Here is a 26,229-nt window from a genome sequence, read left to right on the forward strand (position 1 = left end):
GTGTGGCTAATGAATTTATTTAGCAATATCTAATCAATTTAATTAGCAACATGCAATAGCAAAAGACAAAGGCAATTAATAGAATGTGCTAATGACAGAAAGTAAAGGTGGTTAGGACTAAACTATATACATTGATATCAATGTCATGTCAAAGGAGTATACGTACATATAAGTTTAAGGGATCCCAACATTTGTTTACTATTGATCAAAAATTACTTGGCTAAGTACACAAATAACATCAGTAAGGAGTATCCAAAAGCAGTAATAAGCTCTATAGGATAGTAACTATTACAGTAGATGTCAAAAACTCACCAAACTGGGGGAGAACGGCACTGGAAAAGTCATAAATCAGGCGTCTCCCACACCGATGCTTGCTAGTTCCCCAGAATGTTGCTGCTGTTGTTGTTGTTGTTAGAAGCCAAGGTATCTTCTGATGCTATAAGCTACAGGCTGCATATAAGTTTTCAAGGTGTTAACAGTCTGAACAATGTTGCTGTTGTTGTCGTTGCTGTTGCTATTGTTAGAAGTTAGGATGTCTTCTGATGTAAGTTGTAAGCTGCATACAAGTTTTCTAGATGCTAACAAGTTCTCAAGAAGGTTAACCGTGGGGAACAAAACGGGAGAGGTCGGGAAACAGCCAAACCTCACCAGGTTTGCAGCTGGAAGTCAGGACATCTCCTGGTGTTGTAAGCTGCATGTTGCTGCAAGTCCTCAAAATGTTAGAATGATGAAAAATCACCAATGACAAATGACCAAATGATGAAACAATAATTATTATACTACTGCCAACTGAGGTTTGTCTTATATATTTTCTCAGTTGTACCTTCGAGCCAAGTTTCTTGTTCCTGCCTCCCCCTCCGGGAATGGCCAGTTCTGGGAGGGTCCGGTAGTTACTGATACGAATGTTGTCCATCATGCCGAAGGACCAATTCATCCAGATAAGCAACAAGGCCTGGCAATGTGCCTGTCACATCATCCTGATATAACTTAGCTACTTCTTCACTTCACCTGCTGATGTAGGGGAAACAGACAGAACAAAGAGGGAATTCTCTCAACCCCTGATCAAGAATTTCTTTAACCCTAAGCAAAACATCACCTCACAATACGGACAGAACAACAAACATTATCTCAGATCTCCCCTATTTGAGAGAATGAGACCAAAGGGGGACAGAAAAACAATTTCATCCCATATCTCCCTTGCTTGGGAGAATGAGACCAAAGGGGGACAGAAAAACAACCTCATCCCGTATCTTCCCTACTTGGGAGAATGAGACCAAAGAGGGAATTTACTCAATCCTTGATCACAGCACAGAAATCTCCTCCCATGCAGGAGCAGATAAAAGCTTATAGACAAAAGCTCACATCAACCAATGAAGGCAAATTTTCTCAACATCCACCCTACAATAAGTAACCATTTCTGATGTGTATTTCACCCAGGAGTGAAATTGGTTGGTTGTAGGGTATGCATATGTTCAACCCTAATAACTACTGCCAACAGTTTCAGATAGATTATTTGTTTTGCTACCGTGGTATCATGGTGCAATCGATGATCATCATATTGCTTTGAGGCTATTATTCTCCACCAGAAGACAGCTTTTGATGGTCAAAGAAGCTTGAATCACTATCAGGCATGAAAAAAGGACATGACAATTGAGAAAGGCTCACATGCTTTTAGGCAGGAGGCTTGGCTAGTAGCAAGTCTGAGCTGCTATTCCTTGTTTCCCAATTACATAAAGTTCCCGAATACTGCAGAAATTATATAAAGTCAGAAATTATATAAAGTCAGACTGGAGAGATGTAATGGTCAAATAAATTATTATGGGTCTTGAAGTCAGGTAGTTAAATGTGTACAACTGGCTGCTTGATTGTTGTCACCAGTGAGATATGTAAGAAAAAAAGGGAGGTGTCAAGGTCAAGTCACTGACCTTTGGCCATGGATCATGCTGGAATTCCTCAGAGAACCATAAGAACCTGGTGGAAACCTATTGCTTTAAGGCTCTCAATCCAGCAAGATTATTCCAAATTATAATATGTAAGAGGATGTCTTCAGATAATAAAATCATAACATTTGTTCCTGAATCAACCTTCTCCATGACCACACTCTGTCTCTGAATCCTTCCTAACCAACCCCTTGCTTTCTCCTTTTGGCCTTCCATTTGCATTAGTTGCATTTCCAGATGTGCTGCTTGGTTTATCATCTTCTTTAGTGTCTGATGAGCAACTTTGTTTATCTCCTAATTTGCCTTCTGATCTTGATTTTGGCCTCTTACTGCCCCCCCCCAATAATAAATTACATTCTTCATTTAATAACAATTTCCTGAGGTTCTACTATGTGCCAGGAACTGGGCTAAGTACGTGCTGACTTCTTGGAGCTTAGACACAGCCTAGTTTGACTAAGGGGAAAGGGCAGGATACAAACCATTGCCAATCTGTCTTTGGGAATGGGACACAGTCAAAACAGAAAACAGATCTTCAGGGCCTTGGGTAACTTGATCTCCATAGCCTGGGATGTTGGGAATTGAGGTCCAGACTCCTAGTGTCTAGCACTGAAGATGAAAAACCAAGAAAAGGCTGCGACCCCACAGAGTACGCCTTCCCCACCACTTTCTCCTTTGATTTTGCCAATTGTTCCCTAAGGAAAACAGCATTGAAGATAGGGACAACGTTTGACACTTTCCCAAGAGAGAAGAAGGGGTGTGCTGCAGACTTGCTCTCTGGCTGTTTGTCTCACTCTATCAGAATTAAATGGACCTGGGATGGGGGGCTCATGTGCCCAGATGTAGGGTCTTACATATAGATGCTCGTCTTTCAACTACTTGAGATTCTGGTGTTAAGAGAGTAAAATAAGGTAAGGGGCATATTTTAATAGAAGTTTTGTTAAACAAGACATTTCTGCCTAGGCATAACACATACTACACTTACATTTCATATTTTCAAAATGTACAAGTCATGCATTTATTTTCAATTTTAAAAGGTGTGAAAAGGTTAAAATAATAAGGTTACATGATGGAATTGGAAAGACTAGAGAAATGTAGGTTTTGAGAAAGGAAATGACATATGAAAAATACTATGAAGTGTCTATATATGGTTAACTGATAAGCTTGGAGAATTTTGGTGCATTAGGACTATGGGTTCAGAAGGTGATGACTTATTCAATTCCACTGCTTTATGGGAAATTGTGGCCTCCAAAGCATTTTAAGTTTATACATTTAAGATGTAGCAAAATCAAGATTCCAGATCTTTTGCCTTCTAGTTTATCACTCTATCCACTGATATATATGCTTTTCTGAAAACTCTCTTTGGCTTAATTCCTGCTGTTGTAAACATTTTAAATGTTTCAGAGCATTTCTTTTTACTTAGACCATTAGTGAACATATGAGAATATTATTTTTTTGGAAGATGTGGGCTCTCACTGTGTAGTAGGGACATTTTATGGATATTATTAATGCTCAGAATTGACATGAAAGATGAAGAAAACTGGGATAAATTTATATTGATCTAACAATATTGTCTGTAATTTCAGAAAAGTTTCCAAATTCTTGATATCATGTTTCCTTATAATTTTTCCCCTTGAGAATTAAACTCAGAAAACTATACAGATAATAAAGGAATCTGGTTATTTTTATGTAGCTATAGTTACAAAGCATCAAATATAAAAGGTAACATAACTATTCTTAAGGAAATTTGACGTTTAGAGGAAAGGTACTGTGAAAAGTTATAATTAGAATAACTTTTCCTCATGCAGAGACCCTTTATCCAAAGCTCTCTGAGTACTCAACAAACCTAACCCAGCATCTCTCACAGCAGAACTTGTATTTTTAGTCAGAAAAATGACTTCCAGTAGCTGTATTAAATTTGTTAAGACTAGAGAGAAATTATATACATATTCGGAGTCACTTAGATGGAGAATTGCTGTCATTATCTGTAACATGATGTTATTTATTACCTCCCTAATTCTCTTTAGAGCTACTCAGCTTTTAATATGCAACTAATAAAAATTCATCAGTCTGTTCAAGATTTCTGCCATTAGTTCATGTTGGAAATTTATGACAAAATCTGGAAATCGTGTTCAGTTCAAAATAAACCATGTCAGAAGAACTGTGTTATATATTCAGAGAGTGCTTCCTTGGGAGTACTAAAATTGTCCCTAATTCAGAGAAGGCAGAAATGGAAGGAATCTTAGTGATAAAGCAAGGAGCTACCACTGAGTCTTCCTTATGGCATTGGTTATATAAAAGCAACAGGCTAAAGTGAAAGAAATAGAGATGGCATCCTAAAATAGACACATTTTGTTCATACGTTGAGAATTCTTTTTATCACTTTTAGTGTCTTAAACAAAGGAAAATTCCATTAACCTATATTAAAACGAGTCTGAGGTGTATCTGATAGGCAAGTGGTGAGTGATGAATGGGAATAGCAGGATCTGGCCCAGAAAACCTCATTTTGTTTGCCTCTGCAAACCCTTAGTCTTCATGAGAATAGCCAGAATCAACTGATCTAATCTCCTGTGACTGCTGATCCTGGATTTAATTGTCTACACCACTACACCCAAAATATTTTAGGGGCTCCCAGCACCATTCTAGAATATAAAGAAAACAACTAGCATAACTCAGTTGCCAAAACTGGCGTCAGGGATGGGAAACTGGTAAGAATGTCAGTGATACTGACAGTGTAGCAACACACAAGTACAACAATAAAAAAATAATGATGATACAATACACTTATCAATTCTTTCATATTTATACCAACAGGTTTCCCCCACCAGTAAGGGGGGAACAGTTCTGATTTCAAGACGGTTCTGATTTGTTGAATTAAGTCACCCCAGGTATGGTAATTTTACTTTATTTTTTAATATTTAAACACAGCAGTAACGGAAAAAAAGCATTAGCTTTCCCCATTCCGAGATCCAGCAGCTTTCATTGTACAGTCAAAACATCCTTCAACTTAATTTGCCATCTTTACGACTTGAGCCAAATTGTTATCCTTTATTTTTGTTGTACACCTGAAGATGTAATTGACCTTGTGTCAGACGGTCAGGATACCGTTAGGGTAGGTGACTTTCTTCGAGGGGCGCTACCAATGATCCAAGACCCACCCGGTAAAGCAGAGGCGAAGGGCCAAGTCGGCGAAGGAGCGCCGGGGGGTCCTCCGCACTCCGCGGACCTGGCTGCGTGTAGCCCGCGGCGCTGGGTTGTCCCGCAGTCAGGTGCCGCCAGGAGCAGGACCGGTTATTAATGACTGCGGGGTTGGGCTGGGAGAGCGCGGCCGAGAACTGCAGCCGCCTCCTCCAGGCTCTCCCCGACTCGACACCCCTGGCCACCGCAGCTGACGATCGGCTCGCAGGGTACCCCAGGCCGCGCGTTTCTAGGGGTCGCTCTCGCACGGTAGCGAACCTCCGCGCACCGACCTCTCGCGAGGTTTCGCCTGCCTCCACCCCCAACCTCCTCGCCCGCCCCCTCGTAGCTCTAAGGCAGGCGGCTCCCGCTATGGCTGCGCTGCGGAGGCTCCTGTGGCCGCCGCCTCGGCTCCCGCCTCCACCCTCCCACCACCATCCCGTCCCTGGGCCGTGGGGGCGGCCTGTGTGTACAGCCCCGGGCCCTCCTGGCCGGCCCTTCTCCTGCCGGGAGGAGGAGGACGGGGCTGTGGCGGAGGCGGCTTGGAGGCGGCGGCGGCGCTGGGGGGAGCTAAGCTTCGCAGCGGCTGCCGGCGGGGGTCTGGTGGGCCTAGTGTGCTACCAGCTATATGGGGACCCCAGGGCTGAATCCTCGCAGATTCTCACCCTCGGGCGCCCCTCCGAGAGTGCGGTCGTAGAGCCGGAGGACCCGCCCCGCGGCCGGGGGCTGATTCCCATCCCAGTCGCTGCTGCCAAGGAGACGGTATGTGCGCGAGCGCGTGCGCGCGCCGGGCCGACCCGCAGGTGACGCCCGAGGGTAGGACCGGCAGGTGTTCTGAGTTCGGGGAGGGGCGGTGTAATGTCCTTGCAGGGTGCGCCTGAGACTGTGGGATATCGTGACATCGGAGATTGTCGCAGTGTAAGCGCTGCGACCGTGGATGGGAACCTCCTGTGACCAAGACCGAGACCTTCTAGGCCAGGCAGCCCAGGGTCTGGTCACCCAGATGTTGGGAAGACATAGATTATGCTGTCATTGATGCAGGAGAACCTTAAACGTTGCTGCAGCTGCCACTTATCAACGAAAACCCCAAACCAGAACAAAACAAAAAAACCGACTCAGAAGAAGTCAGGGGCATGACAGGCAGAAAATGGAGGGTTGCATATGTTAGAGAAAGGAACTACCAGGCGGAGCCGGGCAACAGCAAGTGATCCAGCAGGTGTAGTGCAGTGCAGTGGTCTGAGGTATCAAAAGCCACTGCATTATTGCGTGGAAGTTTTATCAGTCCCGCGACACGAAAATTCCAAAACTGTGTAGCGTCCTTTCTGATCATAGATCAGAAAGAAGATGTCATAAGATTGGAAAAGAAACAAACTATTATTCAAAATAAGATATCGCACCCACCTCATCACCCCCAAAGCTAGAACCTCATAAGTAGGGACAATAAGTGAGATCGACAGGACAGCAAAACTGAATGAGGCTAACTCCTACAGAGGAATTTTAAATGAAAATGTTCAAGTATCGTTCTGTACTTACAATGAGGTAAAGATGAGTGTAAGGCAAGAGTGAGTACAGGGGAACCATGTTTGTGTTACATCAGTATATTTACTAAGTAGTCATGTAAATAACTAGGAAGATCGTCTAGGGAAATTTTCCTTGCAAGACAAGAAGAATGTGAAGGGCTTAGATGACAATAATTTAGGGGGGGAAAGGCAGTTATTCTGTTTTTAACTAATGAAATTTATATACCTTTTATTCTTTGCTCAAAAGACAGTGTGATCAGGTGCATCATTTCTTTTAGTGGATGTTGTTGATGCATTTAGGTCAGGGAATTTAAGGATCTTTTGGCATCAAACCACAAATACGCAGTATACAGTACTTCTATACAACAAATACTTAAAATACTAGTAAATACCCTAAACCTTCACCCCCTCACAGACTCACACTTACATACATTAAAATCGTGCTGATTGACAGAACTTTTAATCAACCATAGTTGATCTGGAATCAGATTGGGAATGTAGGAAACATTCAAATAGTATTTTCTTCTTTTCTGAAATTAATTTTACATTTAAAGTTGAGAGACAGTATCATACAGTTTTTAAAAGACCACACTCAGAAATCTGGGACTCTGGCTCCACCACTTACTAGTTCTATGATTGCTTAACCTCTCCCTGCCTGTTTCTTCGTTTGTAAAATGTGGTTGTATCTTCCTCATAGAGTTATAAGAGTTAAATGAGATACTAAAAAAGAATGGCGCCTCTAGCATGTAGTCTGCATTCAATCAACTTGTTTTATTATTTGTTTTATTTATTTATGTACTCATTATTTACTTACATTATTATTGCTTATTACTTATAAAAACACCTGTACATTGTTTTAGAAGTCTGATAACATTGAAGTCCTGTGTCTAACCCTTCCCAAGTCTCCAGTTGTACATTCTGGTCAGTATTCATTTTGTATTTGACCTTCCCTCCTTCCCTATGAAAACTTTTGTAATCTTGTCTTAATCTGTGGTGTCTGAAAATTTCACAATAACGAACATTGCTGTGGGCATTTTTTTCATTTATTGTGCTAGGAACTTGAGGGCCCTTTCATTATGAAAATTCATGTCTGAAAGGTCTGTATACTTTTCTTGTAGTATTTCTTTGACTATTTTCTCCATTTTGTTTTCTTTTTCTGAAACCTCTGTTAGTCTGGCAGATCCTAATCTAATTCTAATTCTAATCTTAGATTCAACATTTTATCTCAGCTATTCTAATTTTTGAATTTAAAGGACTATTCTCTGTTCTCTGATGTTCATGTGTTATAGCATCCTTTTTTGTTTTATGGCTGCTAAATTTCTCTTTTTACTATCAGGATATTAATCATAGTTTTGTTTTTGGTCTTCCGCTCCACGCATTGTGTTTTTGTTTTTGTTTTTCTCATGTTCTTTTTTATTATGTTTGATTTTCTAAGCTCCCACTTTGATTTTGGAGGCTTTCCCCATATATCTATGGTTGTTGCCTATGTATATTTGGGAGCCACTCAGAAGCTCTTTGTACGTGAGCATGGCTTTTCATTTGGTTATTTGGGCTTTTTATTAGCATGACATTCAGATTTCAGTATTTTATAAATCTTTTTTTCTGGTGTCATTGAGCTTCTCCAAAGAATAGGAGAGGTGGGAGGAGCAGTAATCTTCTGGCTGTAGGTGAACGTGGACATATGTGTGAGAACATGTCTGTTGGGGGAGTATCAAATGGTGTACCACCACTTGCTCTGCCTCCACAGCTCCTTGTGTTCTAAGGTCTTACCCTTTCTGGGATCTATACTAGAAATTAGCTTACTTCCATTTGGTCTCCTCCTCCACACCACCCAGGTTTTGCCTCTGCTCCACTGGGTCAATTATCACTCCTTCATTTTTTCAAGTTTATAAAAATTTGATGAATTCTGTTGAGTGTTTTGTCTTCTCTCGTATTCTCTTTCTTGGTTCCTGTATGTATACACCTTTAAAAAAATTCCTTTATTGTGATTTTAATGTGGTTTTGGGAGGAAGAGATTGAAAGAACCTCATAAGGTCAGTCTGCCATTTTTCAGAAATATTTTAAACCTGTGTTGACATTTCATTTACTATGCTTATTTCATTTTACTGAAATGGTAGAAATGATCACTTTTGATGTTTAAAACTATAGCTAAGAGCCTTTAATTCATAAAACCTCTTTTAATTAAAAAGCATATTCTATTGAACATAGCCTAGCATATAAATTACCTGTATGTGTTATGAGAATTATTTAACTGATGGCAATGACAGAAGTCACCTACACACATACTGTTCTATTACCATAGCCTTGAAGATTTTTGTGTAAAGACATTGCCTCTGAACTTCCTTTGAAAGGCCTTCTTATCTTAGCCCTTCCATTGTTGGTCTTGATCATTTTTATATCATTACTGCCTGATATGGGACCTGGTAGACGTGCAATACATATTTGTTGAATGAGTGAGCCCATACTAAATATTTGCATGGGATATACATGTTGAAAAGACAAAACCACATTCTGTGAGAATTAATAGTTTAATATTTTGTTCAGCTAAAGTAGTTATTTATAGCATTAGAATGGGGAAGACTTCAGTCAAGGTCAAAATTCCAGGCTTTGGGAAACCAAATCACGTGACACTGTATTTATTTAAATTGTGCAAGTTTGGCTTGCCAAAATTTTTCAGTAAACATGGCCTTGAACTTTATTAATATTATAAAGAGATGTTGACAAGATTCTGTTCAGAACATTACAGTTTTAGCCTTACAGCATTATTTTTATTAGTGGAAAAAATTTTTGTTCTGTAACGGTCTTTGTGTTTCAGGTCTAGAATTTAAAAAAAAAAAATACTAGATTGCTCAACACACTGTAATCCAGTATTTTACTTATTATACAGAACACATGATCTATTTTATGATTTGTTCATCTTAAGCTTGAAGCAAGTTAGTTTTAAGTAGAAAAGAGAACAATATTTGTATCTCTTTTGTATATTTCTATATTAATTGCCAATAAGCATACATTTTTAAGTTTTTTTCACATCGTATCTTTTCCAGCCTCTTTTTAAGGCAGCACATCTTGAGACATGAGGTTATGCTTATTCTTTCCAATATATTGAATAATTTTCCAGATGTGTAAACATAGAGAAGTCCTAATTTTTTATAGAGTGATGGAAGTCACATAGATGTGAAACTGAAGGTAGGTTAATTCTGTGTAGAATAACGTTGAATAGGAAGCTAAACTAGATGATCCCCTCTTGGTTTTCTGAATCGCTCTGTGACAAATCCTCCAGGTTTTACCTGCATCCCTTCTAGTGGCCCGACCATCTTGTTGGTTCATGTACAATAATTTGAGTGCAGATTTTTTTTCCTTAGTAAATCACAGGATAAAATTTGGGTGAATTTGGAAGTTCCTCTCTGGTTATACAAAAACCAGGAGTTACAGAATTGCATGCACCTCTTGTCTGGGTTGCAGTGAAAGATAGTTACAGCATTTTATGGATATCCTTTTATTCATATTCACATAGGGAATTAGGAAATGAAACTGTCATGACCTTGAATTTAAATTTTAAAATTTTTTTATCTGTAATTATCTTCCAAGACTTAGAAGTTGCCCAATAATGCATAGTAATCAGTTTCAGTAAAGGTATATAACAGGTTTCTTTTTTCTTGGTCTATATAATCTCCACATTAAAAAAATAAATAAAAACACTGAATTATATTTTGAATTGGAATTCAGGAAATAGTATATAGGTTTAATGTGACTTGCTAATCGATTCTTGCATATAATTCCGTTTATGTAATTTTGGGTTGGACTGTTTATGAATACCAATAATGTAAAGTGTAGCCACCCTCTTATTGATTGACTATATAATAAATCTTTAATAATTTTTGAGAAATGAATGCCATTTTCTACCTAAAGATTAAAGAAGACATTTAAGATTATTAAAACAATTACATTAACCCTAAATTTTTGAAGCTTCTTTGAGGAAAGTTGCATTCATCCCCCTTATAGCACATAAGCCTTGTATCACATAAGATTTTAATAAATTTTTATTTAATGACTAAATGATTGAATGCTAAATCCAAAAATAAATTATAATGTTTTTATTTATACAGTTCTTTAGAATTCTTGCTTTTACAAAGTCATCTATGCAAATTTGCATTTGATTTCAGAGATTAGGAGATCATCTAAACACCTTAACACAAGGCAGAATAAGGGAAGTATTAACTCATTGTGTTATCTGTGAGGACTAATGATTGGACACTGGTCATAGCAGTAGTAGTAGATGTGAATTTAGTAACTAATAACAATTTTATGAGATAGGAAATGCAGAGTGCATGCATTTTTATTTTTGTCCCTCTAAGCATATGAGAAGATAACAAATTTATTCTCTTTGGAGTTCTTAGTCTTTTAGTATTAAACGCTTCGATGTTTTTCTTACTTTGAGATGGTTACACATGTAAAATTACACATCTGATCTGTTGACCACCCAGTTCCTGTATCAGTTTTCAAAAGTTGCTTAGTTGCTGTTAAGATAGCAGTTCTGTCAACAAATGGTTCCTTTAACCCCTTCCCCCTCCACTTTATTATTAAATAATATACATTATGTTATTGTATTTGCTGGTCCTGGAAAGGATTAGGGAAAATCATATATGTTAAAGTATATGAGTCTTTCTAAAGGATTAATATGTTTTAAGACATATGTGTTAAGTAGTTTCTCTCAATTTAATAGCCATAAAATCAAGATTTCCATACCATATCCCATTTGGAAACAGTATATGTATCTGTCCACTCATTGATCCATTTATTCATTCAAATACTTTATTCAAGAAATGTCTATTGAAGTATAGCGGGTACTAGGGATTTATGGTGGATGAAATAAAATTCATGTTCTTTTGTAGTTTACAATCTAATGAGGACACAGAATAATTATAATGTAATATGGTAAAGTGATATGATGGGAAAAATAAAGTATATCATGGAATCGTGCAGGAAGAACATAGAATCCAGACTTTGGACCTTAAATGTGGCTTCCTGAAGGAAGCCACATCTAAGCTGAGAATTGAAGGATGAGTAGGAATTATTAGGTAGAAGTAGCCAAAGGGGTGAAAAAATGTATTTTAGGTAGAGGATAAAACATATTGAGGTGTGATTAAAAAATATGGTGAATGTTTAAAAAAAGTTTTACAGTAAAAGACACATTGTCATTAATCCCTCTCAGAATACTCCCTCTTTCTTTGAGTACACTTGTCCCATCATTCTTGCCACTTTCTGAAGCAGTTCTGGAAGTCTTCTTTCGTTGAGTGTCCTTAGTTGTGGTTTTGTGGCTGCCTCAATATCTTGAATCATTTTGACTTTGGAGAAGAGCCAGAAGTCACATGGTGCCAGATCTGGTTAATTAGGTGAATGAGGACACACAGTAATATTTTTATTTGACAGAAGTTGCTGTATACCAGAAGTGATGTGTGACTCGGGGCGTTGTCATGCTGGAGGATGATTTATGGCACACTTTAAAACACACCTCTCAACCGTAGCTCACACCCGACTGACTGCACCGAACAAGTTGAAACTTGTCACACAGTTACTAAGGTTTGATGCACTGCTTCCTGTATTGAAGATCCCTGCCTTTCTGTTGGATGGTGCTTGGCAGCAGCTTTTGCCTTATTTTGTGATCACCACGGAAAGGCTCCCTGTCACACATCGCTTCTGATAGGACAATTTCTGTCAAATAAAAATATTGCAGTGTGTCCTCATCCACCTTATTCACTGGATCTGGCACTGTGTGACTTCTTTTTCCCCAAAGTCAAAATGACCTTAAAATGTAAACATTTTGAATAGATTCAGGACATCCAGGCAGCCACGACAGCACAACTAAAGACCCAAAAGAGGACTTCCAGAACTGCTTCAGAAAGTGGCAAGAATGATGGGATAAGTGTGTTTGAAGCTAGGGGGAGTATTTTGAGGAGGCTTAATGGCAGTGTGTCTTTTACTGTAATAAATGTTTTTTATTTAAACATTCACCATATTGTTTGATCACACCTCGTATAGGAGAACAAGCATAGTGTGTTCCCAGAACTGAAAGGCGGTCAGTATGGATGTATAGCAGAAAATTTGAGGCTAGAGAGATCTGACTTCAGAAAGTAATCAGAAGGCATGTATGAGTATAGGACCTTATAAGGCCTAGTAAGGAATTTGAACTTTATCTTAAGAATAATAGGCATTGACAGATTTGTAGGCATGAGGATGCTATACCATCAAATTTGCATTTTAGGAATATCGTTTTGATTGGATGGGAAGTGGAGGGATGCAATGCTGAAAAGTAAGAGATCAGGGGAGATACTGTTGTTTCTGAGATGAGAATGTTAGATTCTCATATTCTTTTAATTAATAAAGGAACATGTCAAGCAGTTTTTAACCGTAATATTTCTTTGGACAAGAGAGTTTTGGCTTTTCCAGGCAAATGGCAATGAAGCAGTGAGAAATGGAGAGAGATTAAGAAGCTAGGATCAACAGGTTTGTATTGATTAGATTTCAGGATGAGGAGATGGAATTGTCTAGGATGATACTCAGATTTTCATCTTGGGTAACTAGGTGGATTGTGCAGCAGTTCACTGACTGGGTCCTCAGGAGAAAGAAAAGGTTGGAGGTAGTGGGTATCGATGATGAGTTTTTAATTTGCACAGTGGATCAAGGTGTCTTTTGGGCAGCTGAAGGGAAATTTCCAAGTGGATTCATAGGTCAGAAGCTCAGGAGAGAAATCTGTACTATAGAAATAGTTTTGGGGATCATCAAGTGCTAAAAGTCATAAGCGTGAATGACATTGTTCAGAATATGTAGAACAAGAAGAGAGCCCTGGCCAGCATCAGTGATTTAAAAAGACTGACAGAAAAATGGAACTCTAAAAAGCTTAGAAGTAAGGTCCAAAGAGATAAAAGAAAGCCAGGAAAGTCATGGAAGCCAACAAAAATTAGTACTTCAGATACAAAGTAGTCAGTTATAGTGAACACTAACTACCAAAGGAAATCAACTAAGATGAGAAATAGGAAGTGTTCATTGGATTTAGTAATAAGGAGGTCATGGTGATCTTGGTGAGATCTCGGAAGTGAAAATCAGATTATACTCGTACATATTTGGATATGTTGAGAGTAAAGGTAAAGAAAAGGTGAGGCAGACAAAATGAGGTAAGTGACAACTTTTCATGGTTTTGGCTGTGAAGGGGAGGAGAGAAGGCAGTAGCTTAAAGGACATAGAACTAATTTTTGTTGTTGTTGTTTTAAAGATGAAAAACCCTCAAATATGTTTAAATGCTGAAAGAATGAAGAGAAACACTAAACCTAAAGGAAAGAGAGGCTAATTGATTTGCCAAGGACCCAGGTGGAGATGGGAGATGAAAGTTAAAGCACAAAAAAAGAGTTTAATCTTAATCTTAGCTAATAGGAATGATGCCATTTTTAGTGTAATAGGAGGGATGGATGGAAGGAAACAGACAGTATACATGTTTATTGGCAAGTAGCTGGAGGAGTTCTTCCCTGATGGCTTTTATTTTCTCTGTGAAATAGACGGTGATATCATCTTCTGAGAGCAAGAAAATAGACATTTGTGGAATAGCCATAGAGATTTGGGGGAGAGTGGAGAATTTAAATAGCCATTTTAAAAAAACTAGAAAGCCACGAAGTCTTTTAATTTGTTCCTGTTTTGTATTTTCAAGATTAAATATGAGTTTTTAAATGATAAAATCAATTTTTTAACTTGCTTATAAAATGTAGAAGTTTTTCAATGAATATTTTTACGTGGACACATCTTTTGCTATTCTTTCTTGTTTATGTTATCCATATTTTTGAGATGTAGAAATCTTAGTAATAAGAGCTAATTAGTACTTTTTAACCATGATGTAATGTTTAACTTACATAGAAAGTACACCAAACTTATTTTATTCTTTTGTTTAAGCTTGATAGGCAAATTTAAACTGGGGAATATTAGTTCTCACTTATCTTCTGTCATTGTTGTGCCAAACACTGAGAACTTGAGTAACTTTATTTTGTGTAGTGTAAATACTCTTGTATTGGGGAAGAATGTGTTTAAAAAAATAAACAACTTCTACTTCTGGCATTATTTATCTAGCATTAAAAAAAATGCCTACTCGTTTGTGTACTAAACAGGATTTTATAAGTAAATTGCTTTCTTCACCTTCCTCTTTCTGTAATGTAACCCTTACTCTTTTAGTCTCTGATGTATTGATAGATTATATAAGCTAAGTAAAATGTGGAACTTCAAGTGCTGTATCATTTAATTGACTAGCATAGTGAGTGTTTACTCATTAAAGAATTTTTTCTTTTGCAAATTGGAAAAGTAGAATCCATGTTTTCTGCTTTTTTCTCCATTCAGTAAATTGCCTTTTAACCATTTTAATACTCAACTCTAGGTTCAGAATTTAGAATACAGGAAGTGTATATAAAAGGATTTCAAATAATTCCATTTTTTTTCTGCTTTCTCATAAAGATGATATGAATTCAATTGATATTGTAGGAATTGTCTAGGTGAGCTATTTGGATTACCTCTCTCTCTGGAAGGTTTATAATAGATTATTCAAACTGCTTGCAACAATCAAAGAGAACTTTTTCTAAAAGGCTTCATTCATATCATGTCAGAAAGGTTCTCATAGGTTAAGTCCAGCTTAAGCTAGCTCCAACCCATTAGTTCTATTTAAATAGGATTGTCTAAACTTATTCCAGCCACTTTAAATTTATTCTTACTAATCTAAAGATGGGGTATGATTTATAATTCTCCATGTACATACAAGTACATTCAATCATTGTCCCCAGGAGATAAACAAAGGTTTTGAGATATTACTACCATCGAGCTCAATGATGGAATCCTAAGGACAATAATAGGCAATTTTTGGACTAGGGTTTGTGGTGAAAAGGAGATCAATGTGATTTAAACTTTCCCTCCTTTCACCATTCGATCTTTGTTGTCACATGGCTTCCTCCAGACTGCTTCCTGTCCATGTAAATGGGTCACAGCAGGATTTTATGTCCTCATCATAAACAATACAGTCTTAGCAACCTTTTGGCCCAGCACTGTGCAGATATGCTATCACACATGTCTGTCATGTTCTCCTCTGATCTGTCAGCCCTGGTGAGTACCTGATGATCATCATAAAAGTCGAGTAAATGTTTTGATTCAAGTCTTTTATGACACATAACTTAGTCAAAGTCAAGACATCTTATTTAGAAAGTAAGGTTAAAATCTACACTTCATACTTTTATCTAATATTCTAAATTTTATTAGTCAAAAGTACAAATACTGGGTGCTATTTTGAACTAAATCTTGTATTTATCAAAAATATTATACATATATATCACCAAATAATTAAACTCTAGAACTTATCCTGAATTATTATTATAGGTACATTTTAATTTTTATAAAACTGTAGGCAAGCAGGAGGATTTCTCAAGGTTCCTGCCATTTGTTGGCAAATTATAGGAGAGTAGCACTTTGTGTCTTTGGTCTTCTATACACACCCTTACGCAACACAATTTGGAACATGGCTAAAGTCATAAATTGGGTTGAACATTAGTCTTCCGTAGAATGATGAAAGTTGGATGGATATGCAGAAGTGAACCAGAAAGGGATTATCTGAATATCAGTTATGTAAGAGAAGTTACTCAGCAATAGAGGTGTATTCTTTGATTACAGGCTGATAGAGAAGTTCTGGAAACATGTTTCTTTCGAATTTTGGTGATATGGTTTATTCAGGAAGTGTTCTCTTAGAATCTACAGAGAAAGTGGCATTCTTAAATGTACTGTATAATACAAGTATCTACAGCGTGCTTTCTTAATTTAGGAGAGCAGAGTGGCCCCCTAGGGAGTTTAATTCCTTTGGAAGACATAGGGCTGAAAGGTACCTCACCTAGAAAAATTGGTGAAGACACTGTGGTATACGTACTGATTCACTTACAGCACTACGTTCTAGTTCAAAAGCAGTTTTGATCTTCATGTCGTTGTTTAACTTATATGCTTGGGAAAATATAGATTCTCTTCCCTTTCCTTTCCTTTATGTCCTACCTCTACAGTGATCTCCTTGCCCATATCTCCTTTTTTTTTTTTTAGAGAAAGTAAAGATATTTCTTTAAAAAAATTTTTTTATTAGTTTCAGGTGCACGAAACAATGTAATAGTTAGACATTTATCATTTATATCCCTCACACAGTGATAACACCCCTCCCCTCATCTACTACCCCTCTGACATTGCATACAGCCATTACATTTCCACTGTCTCTATTCCTAATTCTGTATTCCACTTCTTGTAACTATATATATATATATACACATATATACACATATATATGTAAACCATGTGTATACATAGTTTATATGTATATATATTTATACTTCTTGTAACTATATATATATTTATATATATGCATATATATATAAAATTATAGTTGACTTTCATTATTGTTCATCTTCAGGTGTATAGTGCAGTGATCAGGCATCTACATCATCCCTGAGGTGGTCTCCCTAATGAGACAAGTGTCTATCGGATACCGTACAAAATCTTTACAACATTATTGATTACATTCCCCAAATTGACTTTCATATCCCCATGGCAATCTTGTGGTTACAAATTGTGCTTTCTAATCCCCTTGCCTTCCCCCTTATCCCCACCCCCCGTCTAGCAACCCTCAATTTTTCCTCTATGTCTCTAAGATTGTTTCTGATTAGGTCATTTATTTATTCTTTTCTTTAGATTCCACATATGAGTGAGATCATATGGTATTTGTCTTTCTCCAGGCTGTAAAATACCTAGGAAGAAATTTAACCAAAGAAGTGAAAGATCTGTACTCAGAAAATTATAAGACACTGAAGAGAGAAACTAAAGAAGATACAAATAGATGGAAACACATACCATGCTCGTGGATAGGAAGAATTAATATCATTAAAAAGTCCATACTGCCTAAAGCAATATACAGATTCAATGCAATTCCTATCAAACTACCAAGGACATTTTTCACAGAAATAGAACATATAATCCTAAAATTTATATGGAACCATAAAAGACCCCAGATAGTCTCGGCAATCTTGAGAAATAAGAACAAAGTGGGAGGTATAATGATACCTGACATCAAATTATACTACAAGTCTACAGTAATTAAAACAGCATGGTACTGGCATAAAAACAGACACATAAATCAATGGAACAGAATAGAGAGCCCAGAAATAAATCCATGCCTTTATGGTCATTTAATCTATGACAATGGAAGCAAGAATTTACAGGGGAGTAAATACAGTCTATTCAATAATTGGTGCTGGGAGACCTGGACAGACACATGCGAAAAAATGAAGCTGGGCCACCTCCTTACACCATATACAAGAATAAATTCAAAATGGATTAAAGACTTAAATGTAAGATCCGAAACCATAAAACTCCTAGAAGAAAATATAGGAAGAAAGTTTACAGACATTACCCAGAGTAAGATTTTTACTGATATAGCTCCTCGGGCAAGGGAAGTAAGAGAAAAAATAGATGTGAGATTGCATCAAACTAAAAAGTTTTTACACAGCAAAGGAAACCATCAGCAAAACAAAAAGGGATCCTACTGAATGGGAGAAGATATTTCCCAATGATATATCCGATAAGGGGTTAATATCCAAAATTTATTAAAAACTCAACTCAAAAAAAACAAATTAAAAAATGGGCAGAGGACATGAAGAGACGTTTTTCCATATCTACTTTTGACTAACCTCTACAACAGCTTTAAGTTCAGAGATTAAAGTGATTATAAAAATAACAGTTTGAAATAAGTGAAGCAGGGTGTAATAAAGAGCAGTTGGCTTGGGGTCAGGAGAAATGAGTCAAGATAATGCCTTTGCCTTTACTTACCTGTGCCCTGTATAGCTGAGTCAGTACCTTTTAATTGGCCTTCCAGGAAGTCTCATAAAAAACACTTTAATTTACATTTCACTGGCCAGAACTTAATTGACTTAATTTAACTGTAACAAAGCCTGAGAAATGTAACTTTTATTCTGTGTGGTATTGTGCCTTGCTGAAAATCAGTGTTCTTTCTAAGGAAAAATTAGAGAACAAGTAATAGGCTATCAGTCTTTGTTAGTTTTGAAGTGTATTGTGTTGGAAGATAGCTTTTAAGTGAAACGAAAATGCTCAGAAACTATGGAATGCCCATTTAATAAAATAAATGGTTTAGATTTCTGGTTCTAGCAATACAGTGTACTACATAATCTGTCATTAAAATATTTTAAACATCCTTTTAAATACCATACTGTACTTGTAATAAATTAAGGAAAACTGCCAAAGGCAGAAATAAAGAGGAAACTAATAGTAGAACAGTATGAGCTGTGGTTTACTTGGGGGAGTTATGGGTCATTATTCATGGAATTCTAAGGACTTGAATTAATGCCTATATGGGTATAGGAGACAAAACCTTCCTAAAGCTAGAGCCCTCATCAGAAGAATGGATTAGAAAAAAACTCTCCCCCCAGTACAAGTTGATGACAAGGAATCCTGAAGATGTCTGTCCAGGCTCTAAGTAGAAAAAAGGACTCCTGAAAATGTATAAACATGGTCCCATACAACCTAATATGGATTCAAAGTTAGAACTTGTATTAATACTACCCAAGCAGAGAAAAATAGCTGATGTAGCTGGCAGAACAAAATGCAAAAGTTCTTTGGAGGAAAGGTCCTGAACACTGGCCACAGATAAGATCTATCCTGTTTCCCCAAAAATAAGACCTAGCCAGACAATCAGCTCTAATGTGTCTTTTGGAGCAAAAACGAACATAAGACCTGATTTTATATTATATTACATTACATTACTTTACAGTACATTACATTACATAATATATTAGACCCAGTCTTATAGTAAAATAAGACATATAAAATATAACTGAAGAGTCAGTAATCTGAAAGATAATTTTGAGGAAAATACAGAGAATGTAATATACTTTTAAAGAAATGGCAAATATCGAGAGTTTACAAAACATGGAAAATAGACTGAGAAGGTTGAAAATTCATCTATTGGGGTTACAGACTAGGAGATTTGAGAGAATGAGAGAGGCAGTATTCTAAGAGATAATAATGGCTGGACAGTTCTCAGAAAGTAGCAAAAACATTAATCCTCAGATTTGGGAAATACAAACAGTCCTGAGCAGGATAAATAAATATAAATATATATTTAGTCAGATTATAGTGAAACTATAAAATCAAAGATAAACAGGGCAGATTTCCACAAAGGGATAGCTGTTGGCCTGACTGAAGGCTAATCTGTGGCAATGGATAGAAACAAGAAGACAGTGGAATATATTAATATCTTCAAAGTGCTGAGATAAAATAACTGCCAACATAGATTTCTATACCTAAGTAAATTATAATTTAGGAATGAGGATTTTCAAAACAAGACAAAAAGCACAATTTCACTTCATTAAAACAAAAATATCTAATAAAATACAAAGGAGTCTTGGAATTTAAGAAGATACTTACATTACATAACATTTGCAAGGACTTAGCATCAAGAATATAATATAGCAATGATCCACAAATCAGTAAGAAAAAGGACAACATAATAGAAAAGTGGACAAAGGGTCTGAACAGGAAATTCAAGATAAATATATTCAAAAAAACAAAGACACGAAAAGATGTTCAGCATCACTAATTGTAGGGAAATACTATTATAACCAGAATAAACCAGATAAATACTATTATAACCAGAATAAAGCACCATTTCTTACCTGTTAGATTGATAAAATTAAAAATACTGACAATAATGTTGTCAATGATGTGGAACAACAAACATTCTTATACTCTGATGGTAGAGGTATAAACTTCTGGAAAATAGGTTGACATTATGTGTTAAATTGAAGGTTACTATGCATCTTAGAAATTCTATCTAGGTGTATACACACTTGAGAAACTGAAACATATGCTCAAGGAGACATGTTCGACAATCCTTTTAGATGTCCCTGACACCTCCATTTTTCATCCTCACAAAAGCTATTCCAAAATGTTGTGTTCCACTGTACCTGCACTGTCTCAAGCAAATGACTTCCATTTTGGATTTGGTAGTAAATTTATAATATGTAAAGAGTAGATTAGATTATCGAAGAAGTAATTATAGATTAAAAAAAGAGAGGAATTCCTCGGCATAGGGCACTTCATAGATGAGAAGTACCAGCACATGTATCAAGAAGGAACTGCAAGAGGAGTAGGAAAATCAGGACAGTGTGGTCTTGGAAACCAAGAAAAAAAGTTTCAAGGAAAAGAGAGTTATCAACTGTGTCAGATGCTGTAAGATGAAAACTAAGAATTGACCTTAGGATTTAGAAACGGGGTCATCTATGACCTTGACAAGCAGTTTTAGTGGAGCGGTAGAGGGGAGAACCTGCTGAAGTAGAGGAAATCAGAGACAGGAAGCCTCGGGAGCTCTTTCCAGTAGCCTTGTAAAGAGCAGAAGAGAAATGGTGTGAAGAACCCTACAATGTAAGCTACTATAGCAACACAACTGGAGAGTTTCAAATCATAAACGGTCAGTTACTCTTTTTTTCCCCCCTATTTTATAACTTTCTTTTACTATTTCATCTCAGGCAGGGAAATACTATTGGCTGGTCTGCAGCTGTGTGTATTTCCACATGGATACATTTACTAAGCATCAAAACATTTCACCTAGAGTACTTTGGGATTTTCCCACACTGGGAATTTGATGTTTAACCTTCGACCACCCAACAAGCAAAGAAAATGTTACCCCTTTTATCTTCTTAGAAGCTTTTAAGTAAGCCTGAAGCCATTTGAGAAAGCCAAGTGTAATACTTCCACGAACATGTTTTTAGCTAGAATAAAAATAGATGTGAATAAAATTTCATATACATCTCGTTAGATTCTTGCCCAGAAAAATATAAAATAAAAACTCACATTTAAAAGATATGTGCTCTTTAATGTTTTATAAAATGTTGGCACAGTTGCCAATATCAGGAAGAGTGTAATACCAAATTCGCAATTTCCTACGTGTAGTCAAGTAAATTTTCTAATCATTCTTTATTTTAAAAAATTAGTATTTGTTTTAATATAAAACATTGTTTTAAAAAATGAAACTAATAAGGATGAGTAAGTAATTTTGGCTAATACAAATGGTTTTTATTTTTCTTTCTTCCATTCTTCATTCTCATGTCTCTGTTTCTCAGCTGCTAAAAGGTAATGCATTATACAGTGTTTAGATAATTGATATATTTGTTTCAAGTTACCTCTTTAGGATATTATCAGCTTGTAGGCATCAGTTTCTCTAATTGTCAAGTAGTGAATCCTTTATCTGGCATTTAATCTTGCCTCCCTGGGAAAACCAGACCTTACCACAGAGTAAATTTTCAAATTGCTGACCTGAAGTAACGTGAGACTGTGCCTTGGCAGTGAACCTTTGCTTTCTGTTATTCTTAGGAAGGATAATGATGTACTCTGTTGCCTGAAGGCCCTAGTTTCCCTACCTTAAGAAGTAACATCTAAGTACTAGTTACAAAGGTCTGAGTTTGGAAATTCCAGAGAATATAATTGCATTGACACATATTTTTATTTCTTTTGTAAAGATGAGGTAATTTTAAAAAAAATGTAAATTTTGTCATTTCTACCACGTCTTAAGACACGCATCTTACTTATGGCATCATGACTTAGAGGATTCACAGTTACCTGAAAATTGTCATTACTTATTTTTATGAATAAAGTATATTATTTTACAGGTGTGTGTTTGAAATTTTTGGTTTCCATGAAATTCTCCATTTTCATAAATAGGGAAACTGAAATTTAAAAACTAGAATGTAGCTCTCAATTTCTCAGTAAAACAGAAAAGATGGAGCTTTCTGACTAATACAAATGGCTAGAAAGAAGATTCCCTAAACATTTTTTAGCAAACATGAAAATAATTTCCATAATTTCCTAGAAAGTGTAAAATATAATTTCCTAGAAGGAGTGAAATGAGGAGTAAAAAAGGCAAATTTAAATTTTCTTCAACCTCTAGATGTCAATGATTTAATTTTCCTGGTGTGTGGCCATGCACCTACAATTAAGATAATTTATGTGCCAACCTCTCAGACCCATCCTTGCTTGGGTAGTTTTCTTTCAATAGTAGTTTTGCAAGATCATTTTTGATATGAAGAATTCCATTTCCTCAAAAAAATTTGCCACGTCTAAAAATATTATACTACAGTGATACTTTCCCTTAAACTTAGGATGTCTATATTTTCCCATTCTGTGAAAAATTTTAACATATCTAGTTAGAATATGCCCATATGAAGCCATGAAATCATAATTGTATTAGATTTAATAAGGTACTATTTGTCAAAATCACACAATCTGTAGTTTCATTATGGTGACATTTGATGATGCTTTATTTTCAGAATGAATTTTACTATATAAATGAAAGAAATGAAGTTGTTAGAATTTAAAACTTAACTATACATATATGAATTTGGGAGTAATTTTATATATTAATGTTTCTGTTACTTAAATTTTAGAGTTTTTAGTTATTTTTTATGGATATTTTGAGTATAACAATCTGTCACCAAATTTAGCTTAGGAATAACTCAGTTTTATAATCATAGATCAAAAATTTGAAGACCATCATCTTTTTACCTATACATGGTTCAATTCAGTTTTTGTAAATTAAGCTATTGGATAGTAATTACTGTTCAACTTCTCACAGATATACCGTGGGGAGGTCTGTGAAATGGAGCACAAAACATCTGTTTACACTCGACATCTCTCAATATTCAAGGATAGAGGACCAGACCCAATGTTTTCTTAATCTCACTGCAGTGTTTTGTGTAAAGGTCAGAGTTACAGAAGTATTTTGCCAAATTTGGGAAAACAAAGCTGGGAGAGTGCAAGTGCAAACAACATTAAATTTCAAGCGAATGGAAAGCGAAATACGATATGCAGAGGATGAAATGTGTGGAACTGTCACTCTAAGTAAATCACAGTAGTTTAGTATTTCCTAAAAATTGATGAAGGTGATTTAGAAGTCTAACCTCCCATGAGACTACAGATGTGGCTTGTTTTGGAAGTGAATCTCTCCATGTCTTTGTTAAACATGCTATATATATAATTCTAATGTTTTTCTGCTAGTCCTTTATATTCCCTGAGTCCTTGATGATGTCACCAGAAGTTAATGTGACAGATAACTGCAAACTGTTGACCGTCATCTCTTCTCTTCCCCCATAACAGTTAGGACTGCAGATGCCCAGTTCTTCGTTTTGCATCATCCCTTGCACTTAAGTATGGACATGTGACTCACTTCTGTCAATTGAATGTGAGCAGAAGTGATTTATACTACTTCTAGGCCTGACCTATAAAAGCTTCTCACATGAACTTCCTCCATGCTGCCCCCACCAACCTTGGTGGATAATGGCTGTCATCATCACCTGGGGTCTGAATGACTGTGTTGAAAAGAGCTCCCTAATCCCACCCCTAACTCCAGGCCTAGCATGTCCTCTCTGGACTCTTATGAGGGAGAAATGAACACATTTCTGTTATGTTTGAGCCATTATATTTGAGGAATTTAGCCTACCCTATCTAATATATTAGAGAAAGGGTTAATTGGTAAAGGCCTTGATTATAATGAAGGGAAATAATGTTTTTGTTTCTTTTTAGATTTTCTATTAAAGTATAGTCACCATGCAATATTATATTTCAGATGTATAGCCTAGTGATTTGAAATTATTACGTACCTTATGATGTGATCACCAAACTAATTCTAGTAACCATTTGTCACGATGCAAAGTTATTACAATATTATTGACTGTATTCCCCTTCATCTTTTTCACCCATATCCCCACTCTCCTTCCCTTTGGCAATCATCAGTTTGTTCTCTGTGAGTCTGTTTTTGTTTTGTTTGTTCGTTTTGTTTGAAATCATGCAGTATTTGTCTTTCTGTCTGACTTATTTCACTTAGCATAATGTACACAATGGAATATTACTCGGAAATAAAAAAGAATGAAATCCTGCCATTTGTGACAATATGGATGGACCTAGAGGGTAATTATATCTGTATTTGTATCTATATCTGTATCTACACACACACACATTTTCTTTATCCATTCATCTAATGACAGAAGGAAATGATTGTTTTTTTGATGAGGGTGAATTAACTTTGTCAGCTGTACTAATCTCCTATATTCTCCTGGTCTGAGAATTCAGCTGACCACCCACCTGTAGGTTCAACCTCACCATAGACACTAAGACCAACAGGAGAATATAAAGAGCTTCAGATTAATGGTGAATTGGCCACTTTTGACATTGTTAATGTAACTGATCCCTGTGATTTAGCCCCAGTCTTATGGATGCCTATCTTATATCCCAGTGACTTATGCCAGTATCCAATGGACTAATTTCTTCTTCATGACCCGAGCCCTTTTGACTTGGTCTGCTCATTTCTTCTTTGAATAATGGTCTTCAGCCAATTGGCCTGCTGCTTGAACCTCTATCACCTCTATTCCTGGCTGAAATCTACAGTCTGTGTCTTGTACTTGGTTTAGGATTGTCTCAAATAAATCCTATGCTACGTCTCTTATGCCTTTCCTGTTCCGGCTTCTTGTCCTCTCCACTACTGCCCCTTCCTGCACTCTTCCATGTAGACAAAAGGGTAATCTACCAAACTGGGGGCCTCTTTCAAATCATATTTCTGTTTGTCTTTTTCTCCAATAATAACCGAGGACCTTCTTGTATATTAACTCCCAGTCTTTATTCAAATTTGAAAAGTTGTATTCTCCATTTTCAGGCCTTCGCTAATTCATATACTGATAGAATTCTCACCGGGAATACTGTCCATTTGTTCTTCTTATTCCTGTAGTCAAAGGTTAGGAGAATTAGTGAATTTCATTAATCTTTTTTGGAAAGATATTATAGAAGCAAAAATTACTCTTTATTGTAAAAAAAAAAAATGGTAATGTAGAATTGAAAGTAGCCAACTGAAGTAATATGGAACTAGTAACATTATAATTACTTAAAATTTGAAGTACATAGAACTCTTAAAATATAAATACGAAAATACCCAGTTTTTTTTATGTTGCAATCACTTGGGAGGAGTGCCTGAGAACTGAGAGCTCCAAATTTCAAGATTTAAGCCACACGTTATTTTTGCCTACATCCCTGCTTACGAAGAGATTAATTTTACCAGAATTTTTACTCCATTAAAATAATTAACAGTTGAACTGAATAATAAAACCCATAAGCCTTATTATAACAGCTAAACTTAAAAAATCACCAACATTAGTCTTGAAGATGATATGTTCGAGCAACTTTTAAAAGATGCACATAAGTTATAATGTGGTATCTTTCTCTCTAAAGTTTTAGATTATCTTTGATTATCTCAGTCTAAATTACTAGCTTGTAATCAGAAGCCTCTCCTCTGCTCTCCTCCCCTTAACTGCCCCCTCACCCAGACTTAGTATCTCTTTGGTCCAGTTGCCAGTTATCTTTTCATCCATAAGCATTCATTTATTCATGCAATAGACATTTACCAATCCTCTTAGATATGCCAGTCACTGTGTAATCACTGGTTAAGTTCTTAAAAGGAAGAATATTGTAAGAAAGGAAGAAATAAGACA

The 26,229-nt window shown here is 36.4% G+C and overlaps 1 protein-coding gene and 1 long non-coding RNA gene across 3 annotated transcripts in view; one reads left to right on the forward strand and one right to left on the reverse strand.

The window, feature by feature from the left end:
* Nucleotides 1–5,887, reverse strand: LOC141571045 (uncharacterized). 2 transcript variants are annotated; one of them, XR_012495536.1, is made up of 2 exons: nucleotides 5,780–5,887; nucleotides 1–1,011 (listed from the first exon to the last, which is right to left on the reverse strand). It is a non-coding gene; the product is annotated as an uncharacterized LOC141571045 (long non-coding RNA). The 2 variants fall into 2 exon arrangements; XR_012495537.1 differs by lacking the exon at nucleotides 5,780–5,887 and adding an exon at nucleotides 5,096–5,236.
* MICU3 (mitochondrial calcium uptake family member 3) overlaps nucleotides 5,140–26,229 on the forward strand; it is a 77,992-nt gene continuing 56,902 nt past the window's right edge. Inside the window, exon 1 of the mRNA XM_074329724.1 lies at nucleotides 5,140–5,876. Coding sequence (XP_074185825.1) covers nucleotides 5,235–5,876 — 642 coding nt within the window. The 5' untranslated portion in view covers nucleotides 5,140–5,234. The remainder of the gene's footprint in view (nucleotides 5,877–26,229) is intronic.

This window comes from Rhinolophus sinicus, linkage group LG04 (assembly GCF_036562045.2).
Source record: "Rhinolophus sinicus isolate RSC01 linkage group LG04, ASM3656204v1, whole genome shotgun sequence".
Classification (NCBI taxonomy): Eukaryota; Metazoa; Chordata; class Mammalia; order Chiroptera; family Rhinolophidae; genus Rhinolophus; species Rhinolophus sinicus.